This window comes from Lithobates pipiens, unplaced genomic scaffold (assembly GCF_037356315.1).
Source record: "Lithobates pipiens isolate NorthernLeopardFrog02 unplaced genomic scaffold, aLitPip1_a1.2 Scaffold_16, whole genome shotgun sequence".
Taxonomy (NCBI): domain Eukaryota; kingdom Metazoa; phylum Chordata; class Amphibia; order Anura; family Ranidae; genus Lithobates; species Lithobates pipiens.
Window position 1 is genome coordinate 495,444,796 of NW_027507748.1, and position 19,631 is coordinate 495,464,426.

The 19,631-nt window shown below is 41.5% G+C and overlaps 1 protein-coding gene across 2 annotated transcripts in view; it reads right to left on the bottom strand.

Moving 5' to 3' along the window:
* Positions 1-17,927, bottom strand: part of NDFIP2 (Nedd4 family interacting protein 2) — a 181,301-nt gene extending 163,374 nt beyond the window's left edge. The window contains exon 1 of one of the 2 annotated variants that reach the window (XM_077483057.1): positions 17,678-17,927. In XM_077483057.1, coding sequence (XP_077339183.1) covers positions 17,678-17,848 — 171 coding nt within the window. In that variant the 5' untranslated portion in view covers positions 17,849-17,927. The remainder of the gene's footprint in view (positions 1-17,677) is intronic. The other variant, XM_077483058.1, reaches the window with a different exon arrangement.
* Positions 17,928-19,631: the final 1,704 nt, after the last annotated feature.

The following is a 19,631-nucleotide window of genomic DNA, read 5'->3' on the forward strand; positions in this document are numbered from 1 at the left end:
CAGAAGAGCAGAGAGAATGGTTTGCATAGCAAGAATCAGGAAACACTCATCAAGATCAAACAAACATTCAAGTGAAATTGATAAATAAAGTAGTGAAAATTGGATACCACTTAGTGAAAATTTATATTAGAAATTCTTAAAATTAATAAATATAAAAAATATGTATATAAAAATAAAGTGAGCAAAGTCCCAAGTGATAAAAAATCTCAAATAAAGTCCAAATAATAAGTGAAGAAAATCGTGCAATCTTCCATCCCCAAAAGTGCAGACACCACAAAAAATACACGCTTACCAGATGGCAAGCATCAATAGCTCACAAATAATATCCGACAAGGTCCCAGCAGTAGATCTTCGTGTGACAAAACGCGCGTCGGGTGGCTAGGACGTGCTGATGCATTCCCGTTGGGATCCTGAGCGAACGGGCGCTCGCTTGCCGGCCGGCATACATGCGGTTTTTACTCTATGTCTTGACCATTATCCCACGATTGAAAGTCTCACTGGTATATCATCGGGTGTGTATTCCTGACCTGCTGTCTTGCTACGTGAAGATCTACTACTGGGACCCTGTCGGGTATTATTTGCAAGCTATTGATGCTTGCCATCTGGTAAATGTGTATTCTTTGCGGTGTCTGCACTTTTGGTGATGGAAAATTGCACGATTCGCTTCATGTATTATTTAGACTTTGAGATTTTTTATCACTTGGGACTTTTCTCACTTTAATTTTTATTTTATATATATATATATATATATATATATATATATATATATATATATATATATATATATATATATATATATATATATATTTATTAATTTAAGAATTTCTAATATTAATTTACACTAATTGGTATCCAATTTTCACTACTTTATTTATCAATTTCACTTGAATGTTTGATCATATTTTTGTTTACCTAAGAGATTTACTCAATAACTAAGGTTACTTATGTGACGGGAATAATTTGTATCAGCGCAGCTATTTTTTTCTTTTCTCTACTGTATTTGGTGTGTATCACACTTAGTAGCCGCTGCTATATATGTTGGTTTATTTTTTCACTAGGTAGTTAGGAGCGCAGTATTTTTTTCCTTTTTACTGACTTATCAAGATCGCAACGGGGGAAAAAAAAAAATTGCGATAACAATTCTTGATGATTAATCGTGCAGCTCTAGTTTGTGCAAAAACTTACAGCATCTACAAAATAGGGCATATATTTATGGTATTTTCATTATTATTTTTTTTATTAGTAATGACGGTGATCATCAATTTTTAGTGGGACTGCGACATTGCGGCGGACAGATCGGACACTATTTTGGGACCACTGACATTTATACAACGATCAGTGCAAAAAATAGCCACTGATTATTATATAAATGTCACTGGCAGGGAAGGGCTTAACACTAGGGGTCGATCAAGGGTTTAAGTGTTCCCTAGGGAGGTGTTTCTAACCATGGGGGGGTGAACTGACTGGGGAGTACAGAGAGATCGCTGTCTGTTCCTAGTGATTAGGAACAATCTCTCTCTACTCTGCCAGATTGGGGATTGGTTTGTTCACATTGACAGATCCCCATTCTGGGTCTCTGTGGAGTGATCACGGGTGGCCGGCGGACATCGGGGCCGCAGGCCACGTGCATTGGCTCCGGCACGCACGTGCCTGCTATTGCTCTTAAAGCAGCTAACGTACGCCTATGGGGATTCGCACAGCCGAGTCAACCTGCCGCAGTATAACAGCAGCGGTTAAGGTGGGTTGCTGAGCACCCGCTCCCCCCCCCCCCCCCCATGTAAAAGAGGCACTTCCTGTGAAAATACATATAAAAAAAGAAACTGGCTTTTCTGCAGCAACCAGACCATCCAAGGGTACAAAGATGTCATCAGTAAGATAAAGTGGAACTCTATCTGTCCCTACAATCTGTGTGTAGGCGTGTGCACAGAGAACAGTCTTATAGAACAGTACCCTGTATACAGTATTCTTCTATAGTATGGGAGGCAGTGCAGTCTGTCCTCATTAGTGCTGCATATTCATACGTTCTTCTGAACTGACTGTCCTCAATGAGGCCTATTCCCTCACTGTGTAATTAGTAAGGAATGTACCAGGCAACTAGAGCAACACCCATGTGACACAAGACTAGTCAGTCCTTTGTAAATTACTGAGCCGAGAAAACACCTTGTTGACTACACAGCCACTGTCCCGTAATTACTTTCATCAAAATGCTGCCAAGTATTCAAAGACCTTAGCGCATATAAAATTTGTCTAGTCTACATTTGTGCATTCATTGCTGAAACCTGGGAGATACAGCGGGTAAAATAAGTATTGAACATGTCACCATTTTTCTAGGGAAATATATTTCTAAAAAAAAAAAAGGTGCTATAAAATTTTCAACAATCCATGCAATCCATACATAGAAATAACTCAAAACAAATAAGTTCAGAAATGAAGTTATGTGTAATAAAATGGAATTACACAGGGAAAAATGATTGAACACGCCAATTAAAATGTATTTAATACTTAGTACAAAATCCTTTGTGGGTAGTGACAGCTTCAAGACACCTCCTGTATGGAGAAACTAGTCACATACATTGCTCAGGTGTGATTTTGGCTAAGGCTCCATGCACACTGAAGCTGATAAACTGCAGTTTATTGGCGTTTGGGCGTTTTTTGTAAACTCCACTCTATGTTAGCCTATGTGTCCATGCACACATGGACGTTTTTCAGCTTTAATGAGCAGTGGAGTTTATGGGCTTTTTTCTGAACGCTAGAAATTCGCGTTCAAAGTGCCGTTTTTCACCGCCAAAAAACGACAAACGCTGATAAACGCTCATAAACGCGCATTAATTAGTGTTCGGCATTCTATTTCTTCAATGCATTGTGGGAGTTTGGAATGTACTGTGGATTTTTGGAGTGTCCTCTGTGGATTTTTATTGAAAACGCCCATAAACGCTAACGCTAATAAACGCTCATAAACGCTAGTACAAAACGCTGTTAAAAGCAAGTTTTTCAACCAGCGTTTTCTGCCAGCAATCTGGCGTCCAGAAAAAGCTTTTTTGAGCTTCAGTGTGCATGGAGCCTTAATGAGCAGTGGAGTTTATGGGCTTTTTTCTGAACGCCAGAAATTCGCGTTCAAAGTGCCGTTTTTCAGCGGCAAAAAACGACAAACGCTCATTAACGCTCGTTCATTAGTGTTCGGCATTCTATTTTTCAATGCATTGTGGGATTTTTGGAGTGTCCTCTGTGTATTTTTATAAAAAACGCCCATTAACGCTAACGCTGTAAAACGCTCATTAACGCTAGTATAAAACGCTGTTAAAAGCAGGTTTTTCAACCAGCATTTTCTGCCAGCAATCTGGCGTCCAGAAATAGCTTTTTTGAGCTTCAGTGTGCATGGAGCCTAATTCTTTCAGAGTCTTCAAATCTTGAAGGTTCTGTGGGCCTCTTCTATGAACTCTGATCTTTGGTTCATTCAATAGATTTTCGATTGGATTCAAGTCCATTCTAGCATTCTTTATTTTATTTGACCCAATTGAAAGTTTCCTTGGCTTTGTGTTTGGGATCATTGTCTTGCTGAAATGCCCACGCTCGTTTTATCTTCATCATCCTGGTAGATGGCAGCAGATTTTTCCATTTATTCTTCCTTCAATGATATGAGGTTTACCAGGACTGTATGCTGAAAAACAGCCCCACACCATGATGTTGCCACCTCCAAACCTCACTGTTTGTATGGAGGTGTTTTTGGGGTGATGTGTAGTGCCATTGGATTTCCAAACATGGTGTGTATTATGGCATCCAAAGAGTTCAATTTTGGTCTCATTTGACCAGATTATATTCTCCCAGTATTTCACAGGCTTGTCTAAATGTTGTGTAGCAAACTTTAAATGAGCTTCAACATTTTTCTTCAGCAATGGAGTCTTGCGTGTTGAGCGTGCATACAGGCCATGGCAGTTGAATGCATTACTTATTGTTTTATTTGAAACCATTCTACCTGCTAATTCCAGGTCTTTCTGAAGTTCTCCACAAGTGGTCCCTGGCTCCTGGACAACCCTTCTGAAAATTCTTTCCACTCCTCTGCCATAAATCTTGCGAGGAGCACCTGGTCGTGGCTGGTTTATGGTGCAATGATGTTCTTTTCACTTACGAATTATGGCCCCGACAGTGCTCACTAGAACATTTAGAAGTTTAGAAAGCCTTCTATAACCAAATGCCATCAGTATGTTTTGCAACAATAAGGTTGCAAAGGTTTTGAGAAAAGTCTTTGCTTTTACCCATCATGAGTGGTTTGTGTGACACCTTGGTAATGAGACACCTTTTTATAGGCCATCAGTTGAGACTGAACCAGCCAATTTTAATTTGCACTGACATGGGGCAGGATTGCTTTCTAATTACTGATAGATTTCAGCTGTTGTCGTAGCTTCCCAAGCCTTTTTGCACCTCCGTTTCTTCAAGTGCACAATACTTTTTCCCCTGTGTCATTCCATTTTATTAGATAACCAAATTTATGAACTTATTTGTGTTGGTTTCTTTGTATGTATGGATTGCATGGGTTGTGACATGTGGTGACATTTTCACGTCAATAGCACCTTTAGGCTGTGTTCACACTGATGCCGGATGCAGTTTGCAGCAGGGGTCCGGTGCGTCCCTGTTGTCCGTTTCAGCTTTATATGTATAGCCGGCTTTAATCAGAGTGGGGCACAAACAACATATCGCTGGCTAGGGAAGGTTACATATAGATATATATATATATATATATTTATTTTTTTCCATCTTGCAGAACGATCACCTTTAAAAGTTTAAAATGCAGAACAATTTCATTTTAACAAGAGTCATTCACCTATAGTAGCATATAAATTAAGGCTCCATTCAAACGTATGCGACTTTCCATGTAACTTTGGAGTCCAAAGTTACATGGCAAGGCATACACGTGATCGTCTCACGGGGCGGCTGAACTAGGAGATGCCGTTGTAAACAGCATCTCCCAGTTCTGCCTAGCAAGTGATGCTGATCTCTGCTCCATGTGATTGGACCAGAGACCAGTGTTCACTAAAACAAAGCCCAGCCCCCAACCGTTAGTAACACACCCCTAGGAACACTTAACTCCTACACTGCCACCCGCATTTATATAGCAGTGATTGCTGTATAAAATGACAGTGGTCCCAAAAATGTGTCAAAAATGTCCGATGTGTCCGCCATAATGTTGCAGTCACAATAAAAATCGCTGATCACCGCCATTACTAGTAAAAAAAAAAAAAAAAAAAAAGAATAAAAAATTATCAATAAAAATGCCATAAAACTATCCCCTATTTTGTAAACGCTATAACTTTTGCGCAAACCAATCAATAAATCGCTTATTACGTATTCTTTTACATATTTTTGGTAAAAAAAATAAAAAAAAATCACATCGGCCTAAACTGAGGGAAAAAAATGTTTTTTTTTAATATATTTTTGGGGGATATTTATTATAACAAAAAGTAAAAAATAATGCGTTTTTTCCAAAATTGTCGCTCTATTTTTGTTTATATCGCAAAAAATAAAAACCGCAGAGGTGAACAAATACCACCAAAAGAAAGCTCTATTTGTGGGGAAAAAAAATGACCTCAATTTTGTTTGGGAGCCACGTCGCATGACCGCGCAATTGTCAGTTAAAGTGACGCAGTGCCGAATCGCAAAAAGTGGTCTGGTCTTAAGCCAGTAAAATCGTCCGGGGCTGAAGTGGTTAAAGTTGCAGCAACATCAAAATAGTTCATGCACTATTTTGGTCCGACTTTCATGCAACTTGAGGGTCATAAACTTCAATGTTAACCCTCAGAAGTTGCATGAAAGTCGTACCTGAATGTTATACAATGCAACTTGTGTTCAACAGTTGTGCATTATCACTTGTCAAAGCCAAAGTCATATCCAAGTTGCACCCATCCAACCTGTACTCCAAAATCGGTGCGACTTTGGAGTCATACAAGTGTGAAAGGAGGCTAAGACTGAAGGAGTCACATTGTTAAGGTGCATTATTTCCCAAGTTAAATGGGCTATCAATGCACATTACAAAAGCATCTGCAGTACTTTTTTTTCAACACAACGCATGTTTAAGTATATGAATCTAGAAATCCTCTTTGTATATGACTCATCACTAAGCCCATAAACCTTATTGGACAACAGTACATTGCAGGGATCTGACACTGCGACAATCAGAGAAAAAAAAAAAGTAATAATTCTGTACGAGGAAAGATCATTTTGATTTTCGGATAGTGCGTGCACAACTTTCAACATCCGATTCAGACTTTCCAAACAAAAAGTTCAGAAGGGACAAACTCCCAAACTTTTCTCGTACGTGAACAGAACTAACAATTTTAGTTTAATGTGTATTGTTTTCCTACAATGAATAAAAAAAAAAAAAGAAAACGAAAAACTGCACATGATTAGAAACAAACATTATGTCAAGCAGAAAAAAAAAAAAAAAAAAAAAAAGAGGGGGAAATAAAGACCCATTGTCGTACAAGAATTTTTGTACAATTAGTTCCACCCTCAGCTTAGACTTGCTGTGAAATATCAAGGAAAACCAGACATTTGTTTGCCCGATTTTCTCTTAGTGTGTACCCAGTTTAACGACTTGCCGACCGTCCACCGTCGTTATACGTCGGTACTTTGAAGAGTATTATCATTGTTATGGCAGCAACTAGGTATCCTCTTCTTCAGTGGGCGGCTTTCAGATAAGAGTGGTCCTTGCAGCGGATTCGCTGCAAGATCACTTATATCGGTGGCAGGCAGGAGAGGACCCCTCCCGCTGTGCTCCAGTGCCCTCCGCTGCTTACCGGAGCCATCGGTAGCAGCGGAGGCAATCGGATCCTTCTCCCTGTGTGGTATGGCGCTGAATGAGGGGTCAGCTCTATACCATTGCAGGGCGAAAGTGACATCAAAACGTCACTTCCGCTTATAGCTCTTAAAATTGACTTTTTTTTTTATTTATTGCATTTTAGTGTAAATATGAGATTTGAGTTTTGTTTTTACGCCAGATCTCGTATTTAAAGAGGAAGTAAACCCTGATGGGTTTACATCCTCTTTGTTTCCCTGCAAAGGTAAAGCATAATGGGCTGCTATGCATCGCATAGTAGTCCATTATGTGTCACTTACCTGACACAGGAGCCAGCGATGACACCGTTGTCCCCTCTTCCACGGAGCGTCCATCTTGTTTCCGGGTATCGTGGCTCCGGAGCTGTGATTGGCCAGAGCAGCGATGACGTCACTCCTGCGCACGGGAGCCACCACTAACGGCATATCGCCGTTAGCAGCGGCATGCTCAGTGCACCTGCGCGACACTGTCTACAGAGCATGCGCTGTAGACAGTGGTGCCTGTCTTTTGCAAATATCTCCTAAACCATGTAGGTTTAGGAGATATTTCTTGGACCTACATGTAAACCTTAATCTAGGTTTACCTGTAGGTCAAAGTGGTCTGTAAGAGTTTACAACCACTTAAAGAGGCCCTGTCATGCTTTTTTTTCTATTGCAAGGGATGTTTACATTCCTTGTAATAGGAATAAAAGTGACATATTTTTTTTTTTTTTTTAAAGAACAGTGTTAAAGTAAAATAAGAAAAAAGTAAAATAAATAAGAAAAAAAACATAATAATAATTATTATTAATGCGCCCTGTCCCGACGAGCTTGCATGCAGAACACCACATGTGAAGTATCACCGCGATCGTTAGATCGAGAGCAATAAGTCTAGCCCGAGACATTCGCTGTATCTCAAAACATGCAACCTGTAGAATTTTTTTAAACATCGCCAATGGAGATTTTTAAGGGTAAAAATTTGTTGACATTCCACAAGCGGGCACAATTTTGAAGCGTGACATGTTGGGTATCAATTTACTCGGTGTAACATCATTTTTAATAATATAAAAAAAGAATAATAATAATAATAATAATAAAATGGGCTAACTTTACTGTTGTCTTCTTTTGTAATTCAAAATAAGTGTACTTTTTCCCCAAAAAGTGCGCTTGTAAGACCGCTGCGCAACTACGGTGTGACAGAAAGTAGTGCAACGACCTCCATTTTGTTCTCTAGGGTGTTAGACCATACATATATACATATACACACACACACACACATTTTTTTCTAAGTAATTTTCTAGCAAAAAAACAAAAAACAAACAGTTAACACTCTATCCTTAAGTGGTTAAGGCTGCCAGGGCACAAAAGCATAGGCATCACTATGTTGGATATATATATATATATATATATATATATATATATATATATATATATATATATATATATCCAGAAAAGATGACAGTTGATCTACCTCTGTTGTTATCTTCTAAAGTATCAAGAACTCAGTTATCAGAAAAAAAGATGTAAAGTAATTAACGTATGACATTTAGAGTATAGCGACTGAAGCAGGCTGACTCATTTCCTCAAGTGTGGTACTTTGAGATAGAAAAGATAGATATAATAAAAAAAATAAAAAATAAAAATTTAAAAAAATAAAAATAAAAAAAAAACCCTGATGCAATTGGCATAAAAAGGAACATGAATAAAATTTGAAGGAAAAGATTGCAGCATGGAGCACATCAATCTGCTGCTTAACAAACACTGTGAAATAAAGCTCCATATCAGACTGGAGAAAGTATTCTATTTTTAATTCGATCTCGTCTCACGTGTAAATTGCTCAGCAGGAAGAAGAGTTATAAAAAGAATCTTGTGGTTACGCAGCACTTATAATATAATTCTTTCCATTCAGCAGTAATCTACATGTGTGTGTATAAATAAATAAATGGGCTTTTCCAGAGAATACATTTTTGTTTTTTTTAAATGAAAAGTAGAATTTCCACAAAAAACATAATGCTGCAGAATATAAGATGGATGGCATTGGTACCCAGAGGAGACACACAATGGGGTTATTTACTAACACTGGAGAGTGCAAAATCTGCTGCAGCTCTTCATAGAAACCAATCAGCTTCCAGGATTTATTGCCAAAGCCATAGTGGACATGCTGAAGTTAGAAGCAGATTGGCTACTATGCACAGCTGCACCAGATTCTGAGTGTAGAAGTTTTAGTAAATCTGCCTCAGAGTGCCCAAATTTAGGTTTTCACAATATGGCAGTCTCGCCCACTCTGAATGTTGATCCCACAATGCCACTCTTATGCCTAGTACACACAGGCCGAATGTCGGGAGACATTGGCCGGTCCAATAAAAACCTGCTGATATATTCAGCCCATGTATATGTCAGCTGGTCTGTTTGGCCGACTTCTGTCACATGAGCATACTGGAAAACCAGCAGCAAACCGCCATCCAATCAGTGCTCTGTCAGGGCTGCGCTCAGCCCTTCCTCCTCTGAGCTGGCCACTCAGCTGTCCAATAATTGCCAGCTCCCATCTCTCCACAGTGACTCAGCTGTTGCTGATATCCTGCTCGCCAGTCCTGCCTGCTTAAGCCGTCCAGCCCAGAGGATCTCTGCCTTCGCCTTGGTCAACATTACAGAGACGCTCTCCTGCATTCCTGTTAAAAGACTTGCTTGGCTGACATCCCTTCTGGCTTCAGATCCTGCTTGCTGTTCTACTATGCTCATCTCTGGTTCCCTGAGGTTTGGCTTGTCTGACTATCCGGTTCCTGAACTCTGGCTATGTTTTAACTGCGTTTGTTCTATTAAATTTTTATTATTAAACAAGTGTGATTCAACTGTACTTCTGTCTCAGTCTGATTTCAATGGCTTCTGACATGCTCTCAGCCAATGGCGGGAGCCAATGTATGGGTCAGAACACAGACTGATTAACAGTACACCCATGTAAATGAGGCCTTGTTCCTGAAATCGCCTCCTCCTCCGCTTATCCTAAGGCTGCTTTCACACTGGGGCGGTATTCAGGCGTTACAGCGCTAAAAATAGCGCCTGTGTAGCGCCTGAAAAAAACCGGCCCCTTTCACTCCAGTGTGAAAGCCGGAGGGCTTTCACACTGGAGCGGTGTGCTGGCAGGACAGTGAAAAAAGTCCTGCTAGCCGCATCTTTGCAGCGGTGAAGGAGCGGTGTATTCACCGCTCCTACCCATTGAAATCAATGGGACAGCGCGGCAATACCGCCGGCAAAGCGCCGCTGCAGCGGCGCTTTGGGGGCGGTTTTAACCCCTTTTCGGTCGATAGCGGGGGTTAAAACCATCCCGCTAGCGCCGGCAGACCGCCGCTAAAACGACGGTAAAGCGCCTCTAAAAATAGCTTCCCTACAACCACTTTGCATATCATTTTTATATATACACTGTGTTCTGTACGTGTCAAATAAAAATTTATTAAATTCATTATTTTCATAAAAATTCTACAAACAATAACCTATAATGACAACGTTAAAGAAGTTTGAAATCTTTGCAAATTTATTTAAAAATAAATAAATAACACAGAAACATTTCCGCAGCATTGAAGGCCCCAATGAGCACCGTGGCTTCCATCGTCCGCAAATGGAAAAAGTTTGGATTCACCAGGGCTCTTCCTAGAGCGGGCCGCTCAGCCAAACTGAGCGATCGGGGGAGAAGGGCCTTACTCAGGGAGGTGGCCAAGAACCCAATTGTCATTCTGATAGAGCTTCAGCATTTCTCTGTGCAGAGAGGAGAACCTTCCAGAAGAACAACCATCTCTGCAACACTCCACCAATCAGGCCTGTATGGTAGAGTGGTCAGACGGAAGCCACACCTCAGTAAAAGACACATGACAGCCCACCTGGAGTTTGCCAAAAGACACCTGAAGGACTCTGACATGAGAAACAAGATTCTCTGGTCTGATGAAACAAAGCCTGAATGGCAAGTGTCTTATCTGGAAGAAACCAGGCACGGCTCATCACCTGACCAATACATCCCTACAGTGAAGCATGGTGGTGGCAGCATCAGTCTGTGGGGATGTTTTTCAGTAGCAGGAACTGGGAGACTAGTCAGGATCGTGGGAAAGATGACTGCAGCACCGTACAGAGACATCCTTAATGAAAACCCACTCCAGAGTGCACGGAGGGGCCCACTCCGCTACTTCCGAGTAGCAGTGGAAAATGCTGGACAAGTGGGTGTGCACAGAGCTCAGGGTGTCCCTCCTAAATGTTGATTACTGAGAAGGTGTAGATTGTCACGGGAACTGAGAGTTAACTGGAGAACGGTTGTGGTGTCAATGTACATGGTGTATGCTCATCAGCCTTAAGGTCGAGTATTCCCCCATGGCAGCATTAGATTTGTCCCAAGTAAAGCAAGGGTACCCTCATGCATAGTGAAGTGAACCTGCACAAGGTGCAAAACAAAGTGGAGTGGGATCCTTCATAGTACTTATCATCATCATCATCATCATCAACAATACACCATTACATGCCATAATATTTCACCCCAGACCCAACCATCTGATCCGGAACAACCCTATTAAATCATTACTTGGTTCTTATTTACCCTCAAAAAAAATAAATTAAAAAAAAAAGTGAAATATGGGATTACTGTCATTTAAAAAAAAAGGAAAACATAATCTGCAATATAAGTGATATAATCGCGCAATCATCATTAAATACAAAAACAACTCCATAAAAAAAGCCAGTTTAACCACAATCGTGAGAGAATTGTGGTCTTTATTCTAAGTAAAAAAAAAAAAAAAATTTGCGATTCTCATTTTATCCAGAACTGTGCAGCTCTACGTTTTTCTTTAGCAGTATATAGCAGTCTTGTGACTTCTATCAGTGTCTGTTTAACTATTTGCTGACTGGGCACTTAAACCCCCTTCCTGCTCAGGCCAATTTTCATTTTTCACTCTTTGAATGACAATTGCGCGGTCATGCTACACTGTACACATATGGCTGCATGACCACTGACCCTCTGTCTGGACAGTGCTGATTGGCCCTGTGCTGATCACATGCACCCTACCAAAAAAATAAAACTCACTAGCAATATACACCAAACTGAGCATGCAATCGCGGCTCCCACGGACTCAATGTCTGCGGGGATACGTGCGATCGTCTCACGGAGCTGACGAGGAGATGCTAATGTAAACAAGCATCTCCCCATTCTGCCTAGTGACAGCATCACTGATCATAGCTCCCTGTGATCGGCTGAGTCTGCCCCTATTTATTGATTATTGAAGTATATTATATGTAAAGCTAATTGTTGAGATTCTCTATCTTTATTCACATTCTTTCTTCATTTGATATAATTTGATATAATTGTAAGCCTTGTTAAGCACTTAAGTCCCGGACCATTTGGCTGGCCAAAGACCAGAGCGCTTTTTTTGATTCGGCACTGCGTCGCTTTAACTGACAATTGCGCAGTCCTGCAGCGTGGCTCCTAAACAAAAATTGACGTAATTTTTTCACCACAAATAGAGCTTTTTTTTGGTGGTATTTGATCACCCCTGCGGTTTTTATTTTTTGCGCTATAAACAAAAAAATAGCGGCAATTTAAAGAAAAAAAATAAACATTTTTTTCTTTCGATGTAAAGTTATGCACTTGGGGGCTAAGAATATGCATACATCATACATACTAGTGAGGGACAACTGGTGGAATCCATAGCGGAGAAGGATCTGGGGGTTTTGGTAGATCATAAGCTCAATAATAGCATGCATTGCCAAGCTGCGGTCTCCAAAGCGAGCAAAGTCCTTTCTTGTATTAAGAGAGGTATGGACGCCAGAGAGAGAGATATCATTTTGACCCTGTTCAAATCAGATGTGGGAACAAGCACAATTCCAGCGCCGGTTTTCCGCATCACACCACGCCCGCAGGCAGCTCACGCTGCCCTCTGTGAACTGCTGTGAGTGTCAATATGGTAACGACACCCCCAGATCAGTTAAAAGATTGCAGTGCAAACTGTGAACTCGCACAGGAAACGGATTGCATAGATGAGAACACCCATGGGATCCGATTTCAGTGCGGGTGAAAAGTCCCTGCACCTTTTTTGGGTGTGAATCACATGCGATGTCTGTGTTTGCACAAATGTGAACCTAGGCCAGTGATGGTGAACCTTGGCACCTCAGATGTTTTGGAACTACATTTCCCATGATGCTCAGGCACTCTGCAGTGTAGCTGAGCATCATGGCAAATGTAGTTCCAAAACATCTGGGGTGCCAAGGTTCACTATCACTGGCCTAGTCTGAATGTTTTTTTTTCCTGTCACTCTCATGTTTCTACATCAATCTGTGTAATCAGAAAAGGAGCACACCCTGTTCTCAGACACCGGTAACACACTGGTCAAAGTAAAAAGAAAACAACCTACAACAACCTATCAAGTCACTGAAATATAATGCAATGAGTAATTTCTTGTAATTAGCATTTCTTTATCATCATACAGGCCATAAACACATTCCAGGACTGAACTTGGAACTCCTAATAATAAAAAATAAAAAAAAAATTGCGAAGACACAACAATAAAACCAAACTAGGACTTTCTAAACATTCCAATGGAATAAGATAGATACCACCTCTATACACAAAGTCAAAGTCCTCAGACCTCACCATACACAAGTAGGCGATTTACTAATTATTACAGAAATCCATTCAGCCTCCTTCATATTTCACCACTCAAAGGGGTTGTGAACCCTCTTTTTTTTCACCTTAATGCGTCCAATGCATTAAAGCGGAGCTCCACCCGATTTTTAATCAATAGCTCCCTAATATTATTTTTATCGATTATATATAAATCTGACAACATTTTTTATATGTACCTGTTTTTTCTGCAGATCTTTGCCGGGTTCAGGGGGATTGCGGCTATGGGTGGGGTTGCTGCCGCTATTACGACACTTCCTCTGTGCCGCACTGTCTCCTGGGATCCTTTTTTCTTGTTCCCAGGAGTCTGTGGGGCAGCCTGCCACGAGTCATCGCGCGATTTAGAACCCTCAAGTGACGTCATTACGAGTGTCACATTGAGAGGGCGCTTCTATGTAAATATTACTGTGCATGCGCGAGTTCTTAGATAGAACGGGCGTTGCATTCTGGGAGATGCACGTCACTGAATCCAGGAAGAGAATGCCTGTGGGCTTCACATGCCCACAGGCAAGATGACAACGATGAAGATGATTTTTACAAAGCATTCTTAGATTCTAAAAAAGCAATGGTAAAACTTCAAAAAACAGGACATGTAAGTAACAAATTTCAAAACGAATTTGTTTATAAATGTCACAAAAAAAAAAGTCGGAGGCAGTGGAGCCCCGCTTTAAGGTGAAAAATTTTCTGTTGCTGACCAGCCCCCCTATTTACTCACCTGAGCCCGTTCGCTCCCCCTCTGCTGGACATGCGCTCACCCTCTCTGCCCGGGGGTTCTTGGCTCTTGATTGGATAGATTTATAGCAGCGCAGCCATTGGCTCCCACTGCTGTCAATCAAATTCGGGGGGCAGGGCCAAGCCCAGCATTCTGTGTTTATTGACGCAAATGCTGGACTCGGGAGATGCGTCCGCAAGGTAACCCCCTCGGGATTGCGTTTCTCCTAGGGGAGTTTCCTGATGCGGTGGAGGAGCCGCAAGAGCTGTTGGGGGACCCCAGAAGAGGATATTCGGGGGCCATTCTGTGCAAAACAAACTGCATAGTGGAGACAAGTATATGTTTGTTAATAAAAAAATATTTTTTTTTTATTTTTATTTATTTTATTTTTTTTAAACCCACACGAGGGTTTCCAATCCCTTTAAAAAGGGGGGAGGACAGACAACGGTGATACAATTTAAATCCAACAAAGCAGGAAAAGGTTAAAGATCTCAAATCTTTACTGAGATCCGAGTTGAAAAGGCAACATAGCTTTAACAAAAAGAAATATAAAACCACCATTATTTAAATTCCCTTCCTCAAACAATCGTTGAAAGATACAATCATCAATCACATCTCTGCTGTCACCATTAACCGATTCCCGAACGACGCACGAGGATGTACATCGGCAGAATGGCACGGGCAGGCAAATTGGCGTACAGGTACGTCCATTTAAAATTGCCTCTGTGCCAACGCGTGGCGGTCGGGACCCCCCTGAGTTTTCGACCGCGGGTCCCGCGATCATCTCACGGGGAGATGCCGATGTAAACAGCATCTCCCCGTTCTGCCTAGCAACAAGTGACACTGATCTCTGCTCCCTGTGATCGGAGCAGAGACCAGTGTTCTGTAAATCACAGCCAAGCCCCCCACAGTTAGAAACACGCCCCTAGGACACACTTAACCCCTACACTGCCACCTCCTGGTTAACCCCTTCACTGCCAGTGTCATTTACACAGAAATCAGTGCATTTGTATAGCACTGTTTGCTGTATAAATGACAATGGTCCCAAAAATGTCCGATGTATCTGCCATAATGTCGTAGTCACAATAAAAAAATAAATCGCTGATCGCCGCAATTACTAGTAAAAAAAAAAAAAAAAAAAGATTAATAAAAATGCCATAAAACTATCCCCTATTTTGTAAACGCTATAACTTTTGCGCCAACCAATCAATAATCGCTTATTGCGATTTTTTATCAAAAATATGTAGAAGAATACGTATCAGCCTAAACTGAGGAAAAAAATGTTTTTTATATATTTTTTGGGGATATTTATTATAGGAAAAAGTAAAAAATAATGCTTTTTTTTTTTTAAATGTTGCTCTTTTTTGTTTATAGCGCAAAAAATAAAAACCGCAGGGGTGATCAAATGCCACCAAAGGAAAGCTCTAATTGTGGGGAAAAAAAAGGATGTCAATTTTGTTTGGGAGCCACGTCACACGACCGCACAATTGTCAGTTAAAGCGTTGCCGTGCTAAATCGCAAAAAGTGCTCTGGTCTTAAGCTGGCAAAATGGCCCGGGGCTTAAGTGGTTAAGCGGGCCACACATGGTTCAGTTTTTTCATTCAGCCAGTAGGCTGAACAAATAAAAAAAAGAAATAAAAAAAAAAAAAAAACGATTCTCTCATCCACACATTTGAGGTGTATGGGGGAATCCTCCCCACTGTGTATTCTGATTGATTTCTCATGAATGGGAACAGTCATAGATGGATTGAAATTTAGACGGTCCCTGCTGAACCAGCTGCATTTCGATCCATCTATGGCCAACTTTAAAGTGGTTGTAAACCCTAGTGCCGTGTACACACGGCCAGACTTTTTGATAGCAAAGGTCCGATGGAACGAATCCGTATGACAATTCGATCGTGTGTGGGCTTCATCAGACCTTTGCTGTCGAAAAAGCAGACGGACTTTAGATTTAGAACATGTTTCAAATCTTTCCGACAAACTCGAGTCCGGTCGAAAAATCCATTCATCTGTGTGCTAGTCTGACAGATGAAAACCAACGATAGGGCAGCTATTGGCTACTGGCTATGAACCTCCTTATTCTAGTCCGGTCGTACGTCATCACGATCAAATCCGTCGGACTTTGGACTTTTTTTTTTTTTTTTTTTTTAATCTTCATGCATTCAATGGACTTGTGTATACATGGTGCTGCGAATAAGGAATGCACTGATTGCTTATGACTGGCCCAGGACGGTAACAACTTTCTGAAAGACTGGCTCAGGTGAGTCTAGACTGGAGTCCAAACACAGATCTATGGTGTTGCCTCAATCTTCAGCTCTCAGATGCTTTGTTAATGAATTTAATCGCATTTTGATCAGAAGATGGCATTTAATGATGGCTAGGGAAGACCTGCCAATTAATGCAACACAGTTGATAACTTTTCTTCCTAGCTGATCAATTCCACCAGAGATATGCCTACTAGATTGTTTGCTGTTTCAAACATATTGCAATCAGATAACAAAATCAAAACGCGTGTGTGTCCACTGTAACATCTAGGTTCATGCTCTTTAACCCTTGGCGTACTGGCCATTTTCTGCCCTGCTGGCAATTCATTGGACAATGACCTGAAGATCTGCCAAACTTATTTTCGAATGCCACGCTGCCAAACCAACCACAGCATTTTCATGTAGGGTGCAACTTTCTTTTTTTTTTCTTTTTTTGTTGTTTACTCTCCAACTGTGCAGTGAATGGACTTCTCATTTGGTCTGGTCTCTTTACCGGGAACAAAGCGACCATTGTTTCTTAAAGAGCATTGGTTGCCTAATCTCTGGGACCTTTGTGATTGTTTGGAAAAGCAATGCAATAGGATACACTAAAAGGAGATAGATATATACACACAAAATATATATCATCTTGAACTATAAAAAAAAGGGAATATATATATATAATATTATATAATTTTATAACTATAGGTCAAGATATAATCTTGACCTATTAAAAAAGAAAAGAAAGAAGAAGGGATATAGATATATTACACACACATACTTTTTTTTTTTTTTATAGGTCGATATTATAATTAGACCTATATTTATAAAAATAAACAAAAAAAACAAACAGAAAATAATATATATATATATTTTTTCCTTTTTTATAGTTGAAGATAATATATTTTAATATCACATGCAGGATATAATGTATTTTTATTAGAGGATAGGTGATGAGCTCCTGATCCTACATTGGGGATAACAATGGGCACACTTGCAGGCCTGGCCATGTAGATCTGATGGGATGGCATATAATGGGCTGCCCTCCCCAGATCAGACAATGCACAGTGGTCCGTTGTACGGGATGGATGGATGGTGGATCCCAGCTGATCGGACTGGCAGTATACAGACAATAGCAGGAACGCATTGCAGCTGGCAGTCCAGGAAAGAACGGGCCCATTGTAGTCTAGCGCTGTCAGCACATCCACACTGGTGACATCACGGCTCACATGACGTCACCCACACACGTCCCTCGGTACTCACCACTTGGTACCGGCTGGCGGCCTGGAGGTATTGGTGATCCATGACCCAGCGGAGCCTGATCGGCGATCCCCCGGCTTGGCTGGACTGGGCTGTGTGTGCCTCCCCTACTTCCTGTACGTGTACGGCGGTTTCCTGTACGAGTCGCTGTGACGATCGCTCTCTGTATGGCATATAACGGTGTACACAGCCTGTATACACAACACTTCACCGCTAACCTCCGCCACTGACAGCCCGCCCCCCTCTGGGCGTGTCCGCAGTACGGGAGGGTGTGGCCTCATCTGCTTGGCAGTTGCTATGGTTTCCCAGGAACGCAACTACATCCGTATTGGGTGACGTTCGCACATCCCCGATCACGTGACGGTGAACCCGGAAGTAAAGCTCTGTGTTACAAGCATAGCTCCCTACTGTCCCTGATTTGGAGCAAAGTCCCTCTGTTCCTCATTTCTCTTCATTTGTCCCTCATTTTGGTCTGATCTATGTAGATGTATGTAAAATGCACTTTTTATTTATGAAAAAGTGTTTTCCAGCGCTGAACCTTTCATCTGATTTCTAAATTGCTGCATTTGTAAATTCCAAAAGCCAACATAAAGGAATAGTAGAGGTAAAGAAAAAGGACTTGTGGGTGTAACCAATCTTTTTTTTGTACAATTATCCTTTAAGGGGGATGTGGCAGTGGGCATGCCCAATGCCTGCATAGTTTTGTTGATAGGTGTCCCTCATTCCCGTCTCAAAAAGTTGGGAGGTATGTTAGAAGTAACAGGGCTATCTATCCTTAGAAGCCTAAATCACATTCCCAGCCAAACCAGGACAAGCTCACCCACGTGCTTCAATACAGGGCACTTTCACCCCCTTCTTGCCCATGCCAATTTTCAGTCGCACTTTGAATGACAATTATGCAGTAATGCAACTGTATCCATATGTAATTTATATATATTTCTTTTGTCACACAAATATAGCTTTCTTTTGGTTTTATTTCATCAGCACTGGGTTGTTATGTTTTGCTTAAAGCGGTAGTAAACCCGCACATTTTTTTTTTTTTTTTTTTTTTTAAACCTGCAAAGCAAAAGGCATAATGAGCTAGTATGCACTGCATACTAGCTCATTATGAAATACTTACCTTAGAACGAGGCCCCGTCATCTGGCCCAATCCACGCCGAGGGAGCTGACATGCTCCCTCTGTGTTTCTTCCGGGTATCGCGGCTCCGGCGCTGTGAGTGGCCGGAGCCGCGATATCGTAACTCCCGCGCATGCGCGCGGGAGATTTCATTCCGGCCAGCCACTGCCGGATTTTCAGGCCGAGAATCCCCTTGTGTGCATGCGCCGCTGCAGTCAGTGGCGCATACCGAGGGGAATATCTCCTAAACCGTACAGGTTTAGGAGATTTTTTTTTTACCTACAGGTAAGCCTTATTATAGGCTTTCCTGTAGGTAAAAGTTAAAAAATCGAGTATACAACCACTTTAAAGTGTAAGTTCACCTTTATAGAAAATCTGTAAGGTGAACTTACACTGGACCCCCCCCCCAGTCCCGCTTACCTGGAGTCCGGCGATCTCCCGCCCTGACAGCTAATATCACCACTGTACCGGTCTGGGGATTTGAAATCCCTGTTGCTTTCTCTCCTCTTCGCCCATGGTGACAGGACTGGCTACGCGCGTTCTGATTGGTCGGCGCCCCCTATGTGACATTGCCGACCAATTAGAATGCTCTTAAACGTACCTCCTGACGAGGTACGTTTTGGAGATTAAGGGGATTTCTAAGGCCCGGACCTGTGAGGCGGCAGCCCGATGTCTACTAGTGGGTGATCGCCACACTCCAGGTCAGAAGGATTGGAGGGGGGGTGTGAGGAGGGCATCCTGTGTACGTTTTTACGGAATTTTCTTTTTTTCTCTCCCCCTTGGCCCTTTTGTCTACCTAATTTAGGATATATTCAATAAGTTAGGAAGGGTTAGAGCCCA